This window comes from Saccostrea echinata, unplaced genomic scaffold, assembly GCF_033153115.1.
Source record: "Saccostrea echinata isolate AGI-Se365-2 ecotype Australia unplaced genomic scaffold, CSIRO_AGI_Sech_v1 ptg000030l, whole genome shotgun sequence".
Classification (NCBI taxonomy): Eukaryota; Metazoa; Mollusca; class Bivalvia; order Ostreida; family Ostreidae; genus Saccostrea; species Saccostrea echinata.
The window spans coordinates 14,844,616-14,860,283 of NW_026889779.1; the positions used below are offsets into that span (position 1 = coordinate 14,844,616).

General features: G+C 31.7%; 1 protein-coding gene across 1 annotated transcript; it reads right to left on the reverse strand.

The window, feature by feature from the left end:
* Positions 1-2,442: 2,442 nt before the first annotated feature.
* Positions 2,443-13,247, reverse strand: LOC133197367 (retinoic acid receptor RXR-alpha-B-like). The gene is made up of 7 exons (XM_061333363.1): positions 12,787-13,247; positions 12,138-12,387; positions 10,184-10,384; positions 9,885-9,980; positions 9,625-9,709; positions 5,901-6,088; positions 2,443-3,809 (listed from the first exon to the last, which is right to left on the reverse strand). Exons 1-7 carry the CDS (start codon positions 13,207-13,209, stop codon positions 3,574-3,576), a joined length of 1,479 nt encoding a protein of 492 aa, XP_061189347.1. The 5' UTR covers positions 13,210-13,247; the 3' UTR covers positions 2,443-3,573.
* Positions 13,248-15,668: the final 2,421 nt, after the last annotated feature.

A 15,668-nucleotide genomic window follows, 5' to 3' on the forward strand; every position in this document is an offset into this window, starting at 1 on the left:
AACTTTTCGATGGTACATGATTCTAAATTACCAAAGTATTTCAAGGTTTAGAGAATATTGCTAAGCATAAATTAAACATTTCATGTAGTTAATTTTAATTTACTGTATATCTGGGTAAACTCTACTGAACATTTTAGGATAATATTTCTCACCTTTACTAGGTGAGAGCTCATACGTGTAGCTTTGTCCTCAATTGAAATACAAAACAGAAAATTATGTTATATTTAAATGTCTTTACTTGACAACAGTTTTGACATACCAGTATATTGTCGAAAACTCTGATCAACAATACTTCATTATTTGAATAATGACTTAAATATTTAAAAATCTATTGCAGGTTCTTGTCTTGTAATTTCTGGAATATGAAATATGTTAGATTTACTTGCTAAAACAAAAAAAAAACAAAACATTTTTCATCTGTACTCTCTGATTTGATAAATACGAGGGGTGTTGGAAAAGTTCACAGACCACACCAATCTTTGTTATAATATTTTCAAGAAATTTAAAATGAGCACATATGTAAAAATATTTATTTTGTTAATGTGTAAAGTTTCATTCCATGTTATTTAATAGAAATCATGTTACTTCATTTTAAAATCAACATTTTGTAACCACGGAGCAGACTTATCAATATTGTAACGACAAAAACATAAGAGTCATAAGTTTCTCAAAAATACTCTCCTCATACATTTTACATAGTCTGGCCCCATACCCACTCCTTATAACGTATTTTCTATCACTTGAAATTTATTTTGTTAGCAATTGTTCTTGTATCATAATAACATTTGTCAATGTTTCATATTTTTACTGCGTAAAATAACGGTGCTTTCAGAAGATCAACAGCTGTGAATTGCCTATCTTTTTCTATGATGTTACCAACTTACTAAATTTTTTGATAGATTTTTTCAGATTCTTTACAGATCATCCTCGTCTGATACAGAGTCAATATCATTCAATTACTGCCTTTGCCATTTACACACACATGCATGACTCGCTCTTGACATATTAATTATTTTCAGAGTTTATTTTGGAGTTTTCTTGAGTACACAACAAATTTGTATCGTTAGTTGCTGCTCCTTGACATTCTACGAAGTTACCTTTTTTTTTTTTGCCTATTTCAATGAGGACTACTTAACCTCTGAAATTGATTTCCGTTCATTGAAGCAAAATATTAAGTTATAATTTGGAATATAAAATGATGTAACAATTCTTGATTTGAACATCTAGGATATTTTTTTCATTTTCACGCCATTTTACAGAGGTATGAGTAGAGACAAGATCAAGTGTATTGTTTGTAAATTACTCATTTTTAACCTGCTCTGTGATTCCATTTTCGCAGTTTTTATTCTAAAAAAAGTTTGAAATATATATATATATATATATATATATATATATATATATATATATATATATATATATATATATATATATATATATATATATATATAATGTATATCATAAGATATTTTTGAAATTTTTAATGCACATCATTTAAATTTATTATGAAAACTTTTCTACCAAAGTTGGATATAATATGTAGTAAAGTAAAAATGTTATGACAGAAGTCTGTGAACTTTCTATACAACACTTGTAAAAGGTTGTTATTTAAAATTAACTACTTAACTCTGATGTTGTATACATACAACTGCATCATTGAATTCATATCAATAGACCAATGCAAAAAAAATTTAAATGTACATGTACATCTCAAAGAATAGACATTAAATAAAACAACAATATGTTTAACCTATATATGTTTTAAAAGCTTGCTCGTTTACCTACCACAAAATTCTATAAAGTTACATATAATTATTTAAAAAAAACAAATCATGCAGCTTCAAAAAAAGTTCTGATAAAAATCTGTCACCATGATAAAGTTGTACAAAAATATTTATATATGTTCTATCTGTAATAAAATGATAACAGTACTAAGTTTCTGAGCATAAGAGAATAAAACGATCAATACATGTAGACCCTTTGTGAGAACTGGGACATTTAATTACAGTACTCACTAGCTTATATATTTCAAAATAACAGCAGAGCAGGACAGGCATCAGTCTAAAATCTAGTTTATACATTACACAGTCAAACTTCATTACCTCAAAATTATTTGGCCAATTAAAAAATAACTTATAGATATCCAAGGATTTCAAATATTGAGGTTAAAATACATAAAGAAAAAGTGGTTGGAACTTCCAACTCCTTTCAACAAATCCATGGTATTGAGATATTTGAGATACCGAAGTTCAACTGTATATACAAGATTTTTTGTAACAAACATGTAACACTAACACACAACCTAATTTTTAGACATTAAAGGCAAAAATGTATGAGACATGCATCCACATGAGAAATAAGACAAAATTTAAATAATCAGGAATGTGAAACATTTTCTCAAAAACTATGATCCACTTATACAACAGTGATAACATTAAAAGACAATTATGGTAAAGATCTAGGAATTTCAGAGTGTTTGAAAATTTTCTTTTATGTTTTAAATTAATTTTTCATAGTGAAATATTTTTTTATATATTAAAAATGGTAAACCTATAGACTTTGATTTTAACAAAAAATGCCTGAAAATAATTTACAGCAGAAGAAAATTCTTCCCAAATGCAAATAAGTCTTCAAAATAAACTATGCAGTTAAAAATTGACTTTCTTAATGCGAATAAAATGAATTGAGACCTCGGTCTTACATGTATTTGTTGAATATCATTACAAAGAATGTATCCAAATTTCTGTATTTGACTACACAGAGTATCAATGAATTCATGAAAATAACACAATTGTTCTACTGAGCAAAACTTTTCTATCAAATTAATTTATATATATCTATACCTTAATCAAGACCTTTTCAGTAAAACAAATTACAATATAGATATACCGGTACATATAACACTGCAAGATACTGTACATGTACTTCCTAATATTTCTTGATGGAAACATCTAAATTCATATTGAAAAAAAAAATCAACTGTACAAATGTCTACTGGTATAATTCAAAATTCAATTTTTTTATATACATGTATATGCAAAATCACATCAATAGATGACTGCATGAACTGCATTAAGGATATCACTAGACATGACACAGCTACTGTGTATATGATTTGCACTACTAAGGCTCCAAGCTTACAGTAAAACACTTATAATGAAATCATGATTATAACAATGACATTTACTTTTATCAAAATAATAATTGGAAGGAACATTTGGGCATCACAAATCCAATCATTTAGTTGGACTATTCCCACTTAACATGTTCCATGACACTTTAATAAAGTATCAATTCAATTCATGACTTATAAAGCTAACCTGGATCAAAATGAGACATGAGTACATTTAATGAAAACAGATATCTCAATGTATTATAACATGCATTCAGAAGGTATATATATACCTATGGCCAACATATAATTTTGCAGAGATAAAAATCAATTTCATTGACATCCAATAAAACCCAAAAATGAAAAAAAAATCATGCAGATACACAATATGAACACAGGAAATCCAGCTTCGTTGTAATAGCGCATAAATAATGAAGCTCCAATACACAACACTGGTTAAATTATCAGTTTATCATTTCTAGCACCAGCTCATTTAGCTGCAGAGTTCCATCCAAAGTCAGTGATAGAAACCTTTCCGCTGCTTTGGCACTGACTGTACGTAGGAATGGTAATCGTAGGAGCATTTTACCATATCTTTTTACGTTGCCAGGGAACTTATGAGTGTGATATTTACGTAATCTGTCTAATATCTGAGTCTGTAGCAGAATAACTTTCTGTTTGTCTACCAAGTTCTGAGCATCTACAAAATTTTAATTCAAAGTTAAAATGATACATTCTGAATCTTTGCCTGTATTTCAGCAGAGAAAAGTACATAGCAGACAAGTATATTTTTTGTTCTTAGCCAAAACCGTGGTGATTCTGAAAATATAATTGTATTTTATAGGAAAAAAGGAAATTAAGTAGTTAATCAAATGGAAGGTTGGTGACCTCCTAAGCCCTAGCTATATATGGAAGGAAAACAAAGTATGGGCAATATTATTTATTCAAGCATGAAACCAGGCCTCACTATACAAGAGGCTCATGGGCCACAATGCTCATCTAAGTCACCTTGGCGCTGTTGTTATTCAGAACAGTGGCCTCATCCTTCCTCCCAGAGCCATGACTGGAACAAACTTGAATTTATACTACCTGAGGATCCTTGCACATCACACACACACACACACACACACACATATATATATATATAATATATATATATGGCAACAATTTATTGGTGACCATTTTAAATTGATTTGGCGATTGTTAAATTCTGGAACTATAATCATTTTCACCATTTTTTTTATGAAGAGGAGAAAAAAAGTTTTAAAGTTAGCATTGGACATGTATATAGTGGGGTTTCTTGGTAACCTTGTTTGTTTTTTTCAGTCACATAAGTGCGAACGAATATCACATCAGATCAGTGCACACCGAGTTCATGTAGACCAGATAAGACAAAATATACGATCTTCTCCCATCCTGGCCAGTAGGAGACAGCTATATGCTGATTCCGAACCATGGCTTAAGATGACGATGTTTTACATGCATGCTAAAAGTTAAAACCTCTAGGCATTTAACTGACCTATATTTCATGTTGATTTTTTCTTCACTTTTTTCTGATTGCAATAGACACCCACCTCCCGTGACTACCCCATAAATGCTTACATATATTGTCTAATATCAGCTTTAAAGTTGGCGCCCAAGAAAAATTTGCCTGGCGACTAAAAATTTACATTGGTGACTAAATTTTTTTGAATAGGAGCCAGCTGGCGCCTATAATTTAAAGATCACCTGAAGGCCTGATATATATCTCTATATTAAAATCACATATTTTTGTTGGGTCAAATTTTCATGATTTTTTTCTTCTATATATACCCATGTAAACCAGGTAAAATTTTGATACTGTGGACCCACCCTACCCTCAGGGATCATGATTTGAACAAACTTCAATCTGCACTACCTGAGGATGACTGCATTTTAATATGACTAATCATGGCCCTTCTTTTCTTGAGAAAAGGATGTATTCAGAATTTCAAAAGAGTTGACCTATAGGAGAGAAAATTTTCCCAGAAAATGTAACATTTAAAAATCAATGTTCATTTTTAGACCCCCAAAAATTAATCAATAGTTTCTCAGGCACCGCCGCATCAGGTCAAAAACTGCCACATTGATGAATTTTATTGACAAAAGGGAAATAACTCAATTTTCCATTTATCCATGTTGAAAAAGAAAATTGAGTTATTTCCCTTTTCAGAAATAAACTAATAGACTTTTTTTATTAAATAAATAATATATTTCTTATTGATATGGTATTTTATGAATTAACTTTTCAACAAATATTTGAAATAAAATTATTTAAGGTTGAATACATATTATAATTAATGTAAGAGAACAAAAAATGTAAGAATCAGTTGATACCATCATTTTGTGGAATGTCTGACATGAAAAAAAGTTTAACAAAGTTCTGCTTCAAATAAATAAATAAGAATCTGCCTGCCACATTAAATTTTGAAATTTTTGGCCAGAGAAACTATTAATTAATTTTTGTTTGGCCTTATAGTTTCTTAGTAATGGACCTGCTCCAAAAACTTGAATCACTCATCTGAAAAATGTAGGTCAAATCCCACATCCAGAGCAATTCTGGTAGTGTGCATAAATAAATGTATCTTAAATGCAAAGTTGGTTAGCATAGGGCTTATAGTTACTTTAGAATGAACCTAGTGAAAATACTTCAGCTAGCAAATTAATGTCCCTGAAAAGATGTTGCTTTGACAGGCTTGTAGAAATTCTAATCAGTATTGCTTGAAAAATATGTCTTTACTCAAAATTGTTGCTAGCATGTGTAATATATTACCTGGATATGTTAGCACAATTCCGTTCAGGATACAAAACTCTACTTTGTCAATATTGAGCTCCTTCAGTCTAGCAGAAAACTCCACTGTAGCAGCCACCAACTCTTTTCCCCATCCCATCTTTTGAGCCAGCTCTATAGGGACCTTCAAACCTTCAGCAAACTTTATACAGCTACCAGTATCCATTGACCTGAGAATTTTCAAAACAATAATAGTAAAGAAGCAAATTTTTAAGTACTAGAAATATGTCCATAGGACAAGAATTCCCCAGCTGGGGTTCATTAGTACATGTAATGCAACATGGAAAAAAAAATATGTACCTTGCTTCGTTTAATATAAGGGTAAATGAAAAATAGTGAGGTCACAGGGAAGGTTAAGCTCAGAAAATTATGACCCAGTTGATTGCTCTCACCAATTTGTGTAAGTGTATGAAGTTTGATGAAAATATTTAGAGCATTTCTTTGAAACTAAGTTTTAAACACAACAATTGGTAAGGACATAGGGAAGGTCAAGGTAAAAAAAAAAATTTGATACAGTTGACAAGTTCTCATCAATATATATCTGTAAATGTGCTTAGGTAAAAATATCTTGAATAGTTTCTTTGAAACTGAGCTAAATCCAAATTTTAAAAAAGTGAGGTCAAGGTCAAAGGGGCCTTGACCTCAAGAAGGTCAAGATCAAAATATGTTGCTGCAGTTCAATAACACTCACCAAGTGTATCAGCATATAAAGTTTGATAAAAATATTTTGATTTGTTTCTTTTACACTTGGCTAAACACACAAATTCAAGAAAAGTGAGGTCAGGGTCAAAGGAAAAGTCAAGGTCAAAAATATTGATGCAGCTGAATAGTAATCGTCAACATGTATCAGCAATATGAAGCTTGATCAAAATATCTTGAAAAGCTTGTTTGAAACTGAGCTCAACACAAATTTAAGAAAAGTGAGGTCAAGGTCAAAAAGTGTCAATGCAGTTGAATAGCTCTTATCAATATGTATCAACATGAAGTTTGATAAAAAGATCTTGAAAAATTTTCTTTGAAATTGAGCTAAACACAAAGCATGACAGATGGAAAGACAGGATGGAAGTACAGAAGACAGACATGACAAACTGTATATGCTCTAGTCATATTTATGGAAGGCATAAAAATTATTTACAGACAAACAGACAGATGGATGAACAACATACACTTTATACCATTGCAAAAGTTTAGATGGGAAACTTTACAGAGTTAATCATCTACACTGTCTACTAATCACATTCTTGCTTATAAAATCTAGTTGTACTTTTTTTTAGTTCAAAAACATATACCCTAAAACCTTGAAAATTAGCCGGATTTAATAATAAGCCGGTTTTGAAAATAAGCCACCTATTTCTTGCATTGAAAATTACTCGAAAATAAGCCTGATTTGAAAATAAGCCGGTAATAGTTCCATTTAGAACACAGTGTTATTTTTAATTACAATATATTTTACTTTATTACAAACATTCTAATATGACATTAATAATTTTATTCAACAAAGCACAAGATATTAAAGCACTATTATTTTCTTTTTACCTCACAGAAATCTTGACATGTCGTCTTTATCCTCGCAGAAATAATTTTATGTCAACAATGCACGAGAAACTGTTGAACTTCAGTTTTATAAAACCACTTAAATCTTTATTTAGCAACGGTAATCATGACTGTGTGCATCGCGGTAATCTCTTATTTTCAACAGAGCTCGAGTTATTTTAATAATTAAGTTTTAAGGTATAATCGATCGATTTTGAACTGCCACATTTGGCCGAGTGTAATATGCACGGCTATCGGACATACTGTAGCATTACCAACAGACATAGACAATTTCCTGTTGTTTACAGCTATATTTAAAACCTTAGTAAATTATGATAAGAATGTAAACTTGTTGAAAATGTAAAATTTATAATCTGTTGATGGTTAAATTATATTGGAAAGCGAGTTAAAATTAATTTTAGCTGCATATTCAAGCCGCCATATCACGATGTTATTTATAGACGTTTACACATTCCTTTGCCACGTGCTTGCGTAATGTATCAAATCAGTCTGAAACTCGGTTTTCAAAAAAAAAAAAAAAGCAATTTATAAGTTTATTTTGATTTTAAATAACTCAGTGGAAATTTCATGTAAACACCCCCGTATACGTCCCAAATAAAGCCATTGTTGTGAAGGAGTGTACATGTTTGTTTAATAATTTTCTCATCACCCCTATTATCAATGGCTTTGATTATTTTCATTGATATAATTGGGGTCGATTTATAACCTTCGTCCATTATAGTAATTTAAAAAAAGAAATATCAAGTTTGTTAAAACTTAATTATTAAAATAACTCGAGCTCTGTTGAAAATAAGAGATTACCGCGATGCACACAGTCATGATTACCGTTGCTAAATAAAGATTTAAGTGGTTTTATAAAACTGAAGTTCAACAGTTTCTCGTGCATTGTTGACATAAAATTATTTCTGCGAGGATAAAGACGACATGTCAAGATTTCTGTGAGCTAAAAAGAAAATAATAGTGCTTTAATATCTTGTGCTTTGTTGAATAAAATTATTAATGTCATATTAGAATGTTTGTAATAAAGTAAAATATATTGTAATTAAAAATAACACTGTGTTCTAAATGGAACTATTACCGGCTTATTTTCAAATCAGGCTTATTTTCGAGTAATTTTCAATGCAAGAAATAGGTGGCTTATTTTCAAAACCGGCTTATTATTAAATCCGGCTAATTTTCAAGGTTTTAGGGTATACATGCGGTGATAATTATATCAACAGCTCAGAAAAGGATGGTTCTAAGAGCATTAAAGATGTTATGTTTTAAGGCTGGAGTCTTGCCATATGTATGTCATTTTTTCTTGTACTACATGTACTAAGATCCTCAATTTCACACAATATCAAATTTATGACTTTGGTGAAACATGAAGCTGAAAAAGGTACAAGTCATCTGCCTTGGATTTTTGCCAAGGTCATTTCAAAATTACAATATTTTTCTCAAATTTTTTCAAATAAAATCTGTTAAATTTTAGTATTATAGATTCGATTGCTAAGAAAAGTGCCAAATAAGATTTGTTAAATTTTAGTACAGTACATTTGATCGTCAATATCATGTTTAAATGAAAAGTGCCAAATAATATTTGTTATATTTAAGTACAGTACATTTGATCACCAGTTTCATGCTGAAAAAAAAGAAGAGATTCTTATATTTTAATAGAAATAGTCTTTTTAGATATATTTCTTATCATTTTTATCGAGAAAAACAACTGTTCTGTTATTCAAATTAATAAATAATAATTAGAAGAAATTATAATCAGCCTTAATTACTTCTAATGGTTCTCTATTTTTGCTAATTTAATGATAAAATATCTATACCACTGTTATTAAAAATCTCATGTTTTAAACAATATAGCAAAACTGTAGGAAACATTTTGAGATTAAAATAAAGAAGGAGTAATTTTGCATTTCACAAGTAGTTACAAATTTGTGTATCTTTCCAATATGAATTTATATAGATGATTAAATATAAAGTCTTAAGGTGGAAAGGTAATCTATCACATCATACAAAAAGTTGTAGGATGCACAACAGACAGATCCGACAATTATCAAAGGGTACAACACCCTTATCTGGACGTGAGGCCCTAAAAAAAATAAGAAGTCGAACCATTGCAGCCCGGTTATATTGTTTACTACATGTACCAGTACATACAGACCTGTATGACAATCTGAGAACATTCAGCTCCATGAAAGAGGACTTCAACAATGCCATCTGATCTTCTAGTCGTAACTCTGTAAAACCTGTAAACAAACACAATCTACATGTAACTAGCATGTTCTCTGTATGGAAAAATGACAGACATTTTCTTTTCAGCAACTGTTAATAATCTTAATATTATGAATTGTGTAATTCTTGAAAATATACAGCATCTCTTCCATTAATTTCAACATTCTGTAACAAGAACCTTGCACCTACCAGGAACTTTCTTTGCCCAGTCAATAATGTATTTCAATTCAGCATACCCATACTGCATTAGCTGATTAATACCCATGCTCTGTAGGCAGATATTTCCTGTTAAAGAAATAATATCTTATTTTAATTCTAAACATTAACTCTTACATAGTATTCTTTATTTTGATGAGCCTGATTATTTCTACAAAGTCACCAATAGCTGTGCATCTTGCTGATCAAGAACTAGTTCAATGTAAAAGTATCTAATATATGCTTATATGAAAGACAAGAATTCGATTCTTTTGAGAAATTCTTTTACTTACCATCAACCCTTGGAATCAGATCAGGCCTGGCATTAATTAAGCCTTCTGTTATGGGATCTTCAAATGTTTCTCCAGTTTTAGATTCCTGGACCCCAGGCACAAATAATACCTCCCCATCAGTGTTGACCATGGCACGAATTTCATCTAGACGAGGTTTCTTGTTCCTGTGTTTTCCTCCCGGGGATCTGTCCTCTCTCACAGCTGTAAACATGAACAAAATCTACACATCAAAATCTACATTAATGCTAAGAGATCTGTCCTCTCTCACAGCTGTAAACATGAACAAAATCTACACATCAAAATCTACATTAATGCTAAGAGATCTGTCCTCTCTCACAGCTGTAAACATGAACAAAATCTACACATCAAAATCTACATTAATGCTAAGAGATCTGTCCTCTCTCACAGCTGTAAACATGAATGATCACAATCTACATCAACGCTGCACTTTGATTTCTTTACACAATTAGTAAATAGTTCATGTATAAAACTACGCACTCTCATTTATGCTAAATGTTGAATTTACCATTCAAGACAAGGGTTAACTGACTAATTATTATTTTGTACTACAAGGGAACAATGGAAAATATTTATAAAGGTACAAACTGACTTTCAGTACTGAGTAAATATCACAATCAAATCAATTAATTTAATCATTTCAAATGCACATATATATTTCTAATATCAATTTAGATATTGAAATTAATAATAATAGCCAATAGCCAGCTAAATGTCATGATGTTTTACTAAATAACTGGTTAACCATTTAAAAAAACTCAGGTTTACAAAAAATGTATCAATGTTTCCACATTACAAGGAATCTAATACCATGTATCACACTTGTTTGCCATGACTTTTGCCTCTTAATGAAATGTTTGTCAATTAAAAAACTGAATGTTTTTGGAATATTTTGTTCATGTCTTAAAGACACCCACTTTTCTAGAAAGAAGGGCATCACTTCTATGAAATGTTAGCCCCTCTGACCTGATCTGTTGGTCACAGCTTTCATATTTTGGTTAATGTTTGGTTAATATTTGTGGTGGATGTTTTACCACATTTATTTATCACACCAATACACTTCAATTATACATCTCACATACAGTAATAATAAAAATAATACTCTGAGAAAAGTTCTATATTTTATCTTTTCCCTATGTGCTCATCTAAGAGCAGAATCATTTAGATATTCCATCCATGCTAATATCTGTAATGAAAAGTCTATCTTCAGCTTGTTCCAAACTCAAATTAAACAAGAGCACTGCTAAGCGGAGCATCCCCTCGCGCCAGGAACTTCACCGGAAATGGCAATGTCTCCATACGAGAAAAATTCTCAAAACGGACGTTAAACAAGATACACTCATCTAGGCCTAGTAATCAAGGGTACCCAGTATTACTTTATGAAGTTTATAATAAGGTAAAGAAATTAAAATGTATTGCAATACTAGTTAAATTTTAACAAAAGTCAAGGTGCATACACTGTATCATGGGGGGGAGGGAGGTTGGGTCATAAGCATACGTGATTGGGCAGTTTCCCTTATTCCTAGCAGAAATATATCACGTATTTCCATAAGTTCTAGACCAAGTTCTGGACCAGTCTAACAAAACCTTTCACATCAGAGTACAGGAGTAGTTTGTATACAGGCAATGACTTTCATATTAAGATTGTAATTGTAAAAATTCATAGCCATTTATTTTTACTTGTTCAGAAAAATTCTCATATACATTAAAGTACATTTTACATGTATTTTCTTTTGTTTGATTTAGTATTAGTGACCAAAGCATTTTCTGCATTCTTTTCTTTAGCACAGAGTCAGTTGAGACACTACCCTGGCTGCTTCTGGTTGAGGCCTAGACTGACAGTAAATAACAGTTGGGGTAACATAAAAATTTAGGAAAAACATATCAGAATTATAGGTGAAATTAATAGAAAATTTTCAAATCAACCAAAACAAACCTTCTCTCTTCATGCCCATCTGTGTACATTTAACAAAGCGACAATACTGGCAGTTGTTCCTGGTGAATTTATTGATGATACAATTCCCCTCATTTTTACAGGTGTACACCAAGTTTTTCTGGACACTGCGCTTAAAGAATCCTTTACAACCCTCGCAAGAGAAAACCGAGTAATGATATCCTGACCCTCTATCATTACAGATCATACAGGGCGAGGAGTTCGCGGAGGTATCTTCTCCCCCCGTGTACACCTGAAATATATACATTTATTACTTTACATAATGTAAAAAAGATTATAATGCTGATTTGATCATTCAGTTATCCTTACCTTGACAATAAATATTATACGTTTTAACTCTTGAGATAGTTTACCTTCAACTAAATAAATTTGAACCTTAAAATATCTTATACATGTACATGAAAGAATGCTTGTGATGTTATTACTAATCTGGCAGTTTGAATTGCCACACTTTCTTTACAACAAGAAAGGCTCCATGAGTTCTAGAACAAACTACAGATTCAAGATGTAGTTAAGAAGCAATAATGTTGCACAAAAATCTCTTTCAAACAAGAGATGCAGCAGAAAACATTGCTCACTGCTTGCAGTAGAAAACATTGCTCAACTGCATGCAGCAGAAAACATGTCTCACCTGTGTTTCTTCATTGACCCCTGTGACCTGTATGATAGGTTGTACCACCATCTCATTGCTGGGTGAATGTACTGATGCTGCACTGGCCACGGTATGTGATGACACGGTCATTCCCTGGGTGTGTATCTGTATTTCTGGGGAACCCAACATGTCGGGGGTCATGTTCTCTGACCCACTGTTCTGGGGATTATCCAGTTCCATACTAAAGTTTCCTTCAGCATTTTCAGTGGAATTGTAATTCCCTGCACTTTGGAACTGAGTTGAAAGATTATCCTGCACATTTCTAACCCTGTCACTTTGTGACCTCAGCTCCCCAGGATTCGTGCTGTCCGCTATAACAAAACTAAAGTTTGGGGTATTTTCATTTCCTTGTTGAATATTCTCTATCTTTGTACTTATCATGGCATGATTCGGTTCAGCCATTTTTTTTTTTTAGTTCTGATGGACTCCCAGCTTGTTATCTGCAAAGAAATAAATCTGCTTGATATTTATAGACTCAAATTTATACAATATATCTATCATAAGTATTAATACCTCTACCTTGAAAAAAGGAGATTATTTTCTTATCAATTGTTGAGATAAAAGATAATTAGAGTACCTCTTCTATAACTTACAGTATATATATGTAGATCAAACCTATAGAAACATGAACTGAAGACATGTACAAGCACATATATATATAGGACATTTTTTCAATTAGTTGTAATTGAAAGTGTGTAACCATGGCAAAGAGATTATTTTTAGTATTTCAATAAATGACATACTGTCTTGTAAATGGCAAAGATAACATAGAAAAAAAACCCAAACAAACAATAACAACTAAATCAGCAATTTGAAGAGAACCTCCAAATGCAAATTCAAATACCAGTACTGTAAATGAACTTTCCCTTTGAAGCTATGAACCTCACCTGGTAGTTTCTCAGAGACAGAAAATAGTGAAAGTTTGATAGATTGAGAATTGGGGGGGGGGGGGATTCAAGACTTTTAAGGAAAGTATAATGTTGGACTGAAAAACTGTGAAAGAACAAGATGTGTTTGGGAAACACTGATGCCCCTGTATGGCAGCTTATGGCGAAAATTAAAGTTTCTCAAATGCAAGTCTAATTCCACGGTCAAGTTCACGAGATCAAAAATACTGTTGCCCAAAGAAACGACTTGTGTCATTAGATATACATACCTGTAAAAATTGAAAGACTTAGTACTAACTGTTCAAAAGTTATGGCCAAGGTTAAAGTTATTTAAAAGTGGGTCAATCTCTAAGGTCAAGGTCAAAAATATTAAACCCATGGAAAGGTCTTGTCATGATGAATACACAAATATGAAAGCCCTAGTACCAACCATTCAAAAGTTATGGCCAAGGTTAAATTGGGTAATTTTTTGCAAAAGTGGGTAGGGCTAGACAAATAGCATTGCTCAATGCCCGGGGCAACCAATTTTGTTTGGCAGGCAAGTTATTTGATAAGTGGTACCTGCCCACAGACAAGTGCTTTAAAAAAAAAATTCCAGTTAACAAAAATCATACACTCAAATTTTGTTTGTTTTACTGCTGTTAAAATATAATGAATCACAGCAGAGTATCCATTTTTGATGCAGTTGACCACTACATCGAATACTCGGTAGGAACTCCTCTAGAATTAACCCATTCATCATGTCCATGTGTTGTAAAATTTACACAAGATGTAAAACATGGCAGGTATCGATTTCATGTCAAAAAAGTTGAAGAGGATTTTAGACCTTTTTATTGTCAAATTGTAAAATTCATCCCACGAATACACACCATACAAACACATGCTGCTGTTATTAAACAGGAGGTGTTGACTGGTGAACAGAGAGTCATGGAGTCAAACCCTCAATCGACATTCAGGAGTGTTTTTTTATATTAAAATAAATGAATGTAGATACATGTATTATATTTTGTTTTCATTTAACTATTACAGAGAATGTATATGTATATGTATATACATTGACATGTATTTAAAATTTTAAGTTTAATTTTAATAATCAATGCACACCACACACGCTCCCTAGAATTAGAAATTTCCCCCCTTAATTTCTCTATGGGAGTTGTAATATAGCAAATCAGCTATATAGGACCTCTTGTAATGAATGTCAGACACTTCAGCCCAATGACACTTTGATCCATAGACAATTACGCCCAATGGCGCATTAACCCAGATGAGTCACCCCATGATTAAAAAAACATTGGTCCATATATAAGACATCTTGGCCCAAGCAAAATTTCATTAGAAAACGTATTGATGAACAATCAAGGTTTCAATTAACCATAAGAATTTCTGGGAATAAATTGATGATAATTGAGTAAAGAAAGCTAACTGTATAATGTATATACATGTCAGAGTTTCCGAAAACCAAATATTTCTTTTAGTCATTCGGACTAATGACTTAATGTGTTCTCCCAGTCCGAAGCAAATTCTATCAGTCCGAATAAATTTTAGTATATTTCATGATGTAATTCAAAAGAAAATGGCATTGGTTTATAGTACTCAAATTGAGTGTGTAAATCTATCAGCAGATCGTTACAACACCGATTGTGAGACCACAGGTATGCAATTAAAAAGTTCAAGCACTAGCACACGGGCTAGTGGCAGCAATAAATTCACTATCCCCAAGTAAAAAGTCGCTAGCCAAAATGTGGGGGGAGGGGGGGAGTAACAACTAATATGGAAAAAAAAGTTTATTGTTGAAAAATTCAGGGTCTGAAGACCAGATCATTCTTTTTAAAATTAAAAGTTTTATTCTCACTTGTAAAATTGAATCATGTATAAATTAATAATTATGATAGAAAAATGAATTTAAATAAAATATCTTCCCTTTTTCTGGGCATTGCACTGATCTAAACTAAAGCGAAAATCTTTTTTTTA

Bases quoted from the DNA above. Each gene is read 5' to 3' on its own strand.
- LOC133197367 (XM_061333363.1), bottom strand. From the start codon at position 13,209: ATGGCTGAACCGAATCATGCCATGATAAGTACAAAGATAGAGAATATT. The intron at 12,388-12,786 runs GTGAGACATGTT...TATATATTTCAG, and splicing joins GGGTCAATGAAGAAACACAG to GTGTACACGGGGGGAGAAGA. The intron at 9,981-10,183 runs GTAAGTAAAAGA...TTTCTTTAACAG, and splicing joins TCTGATTCCAAGGGTTGATG to GAAATATCTGCCTACAGAGC.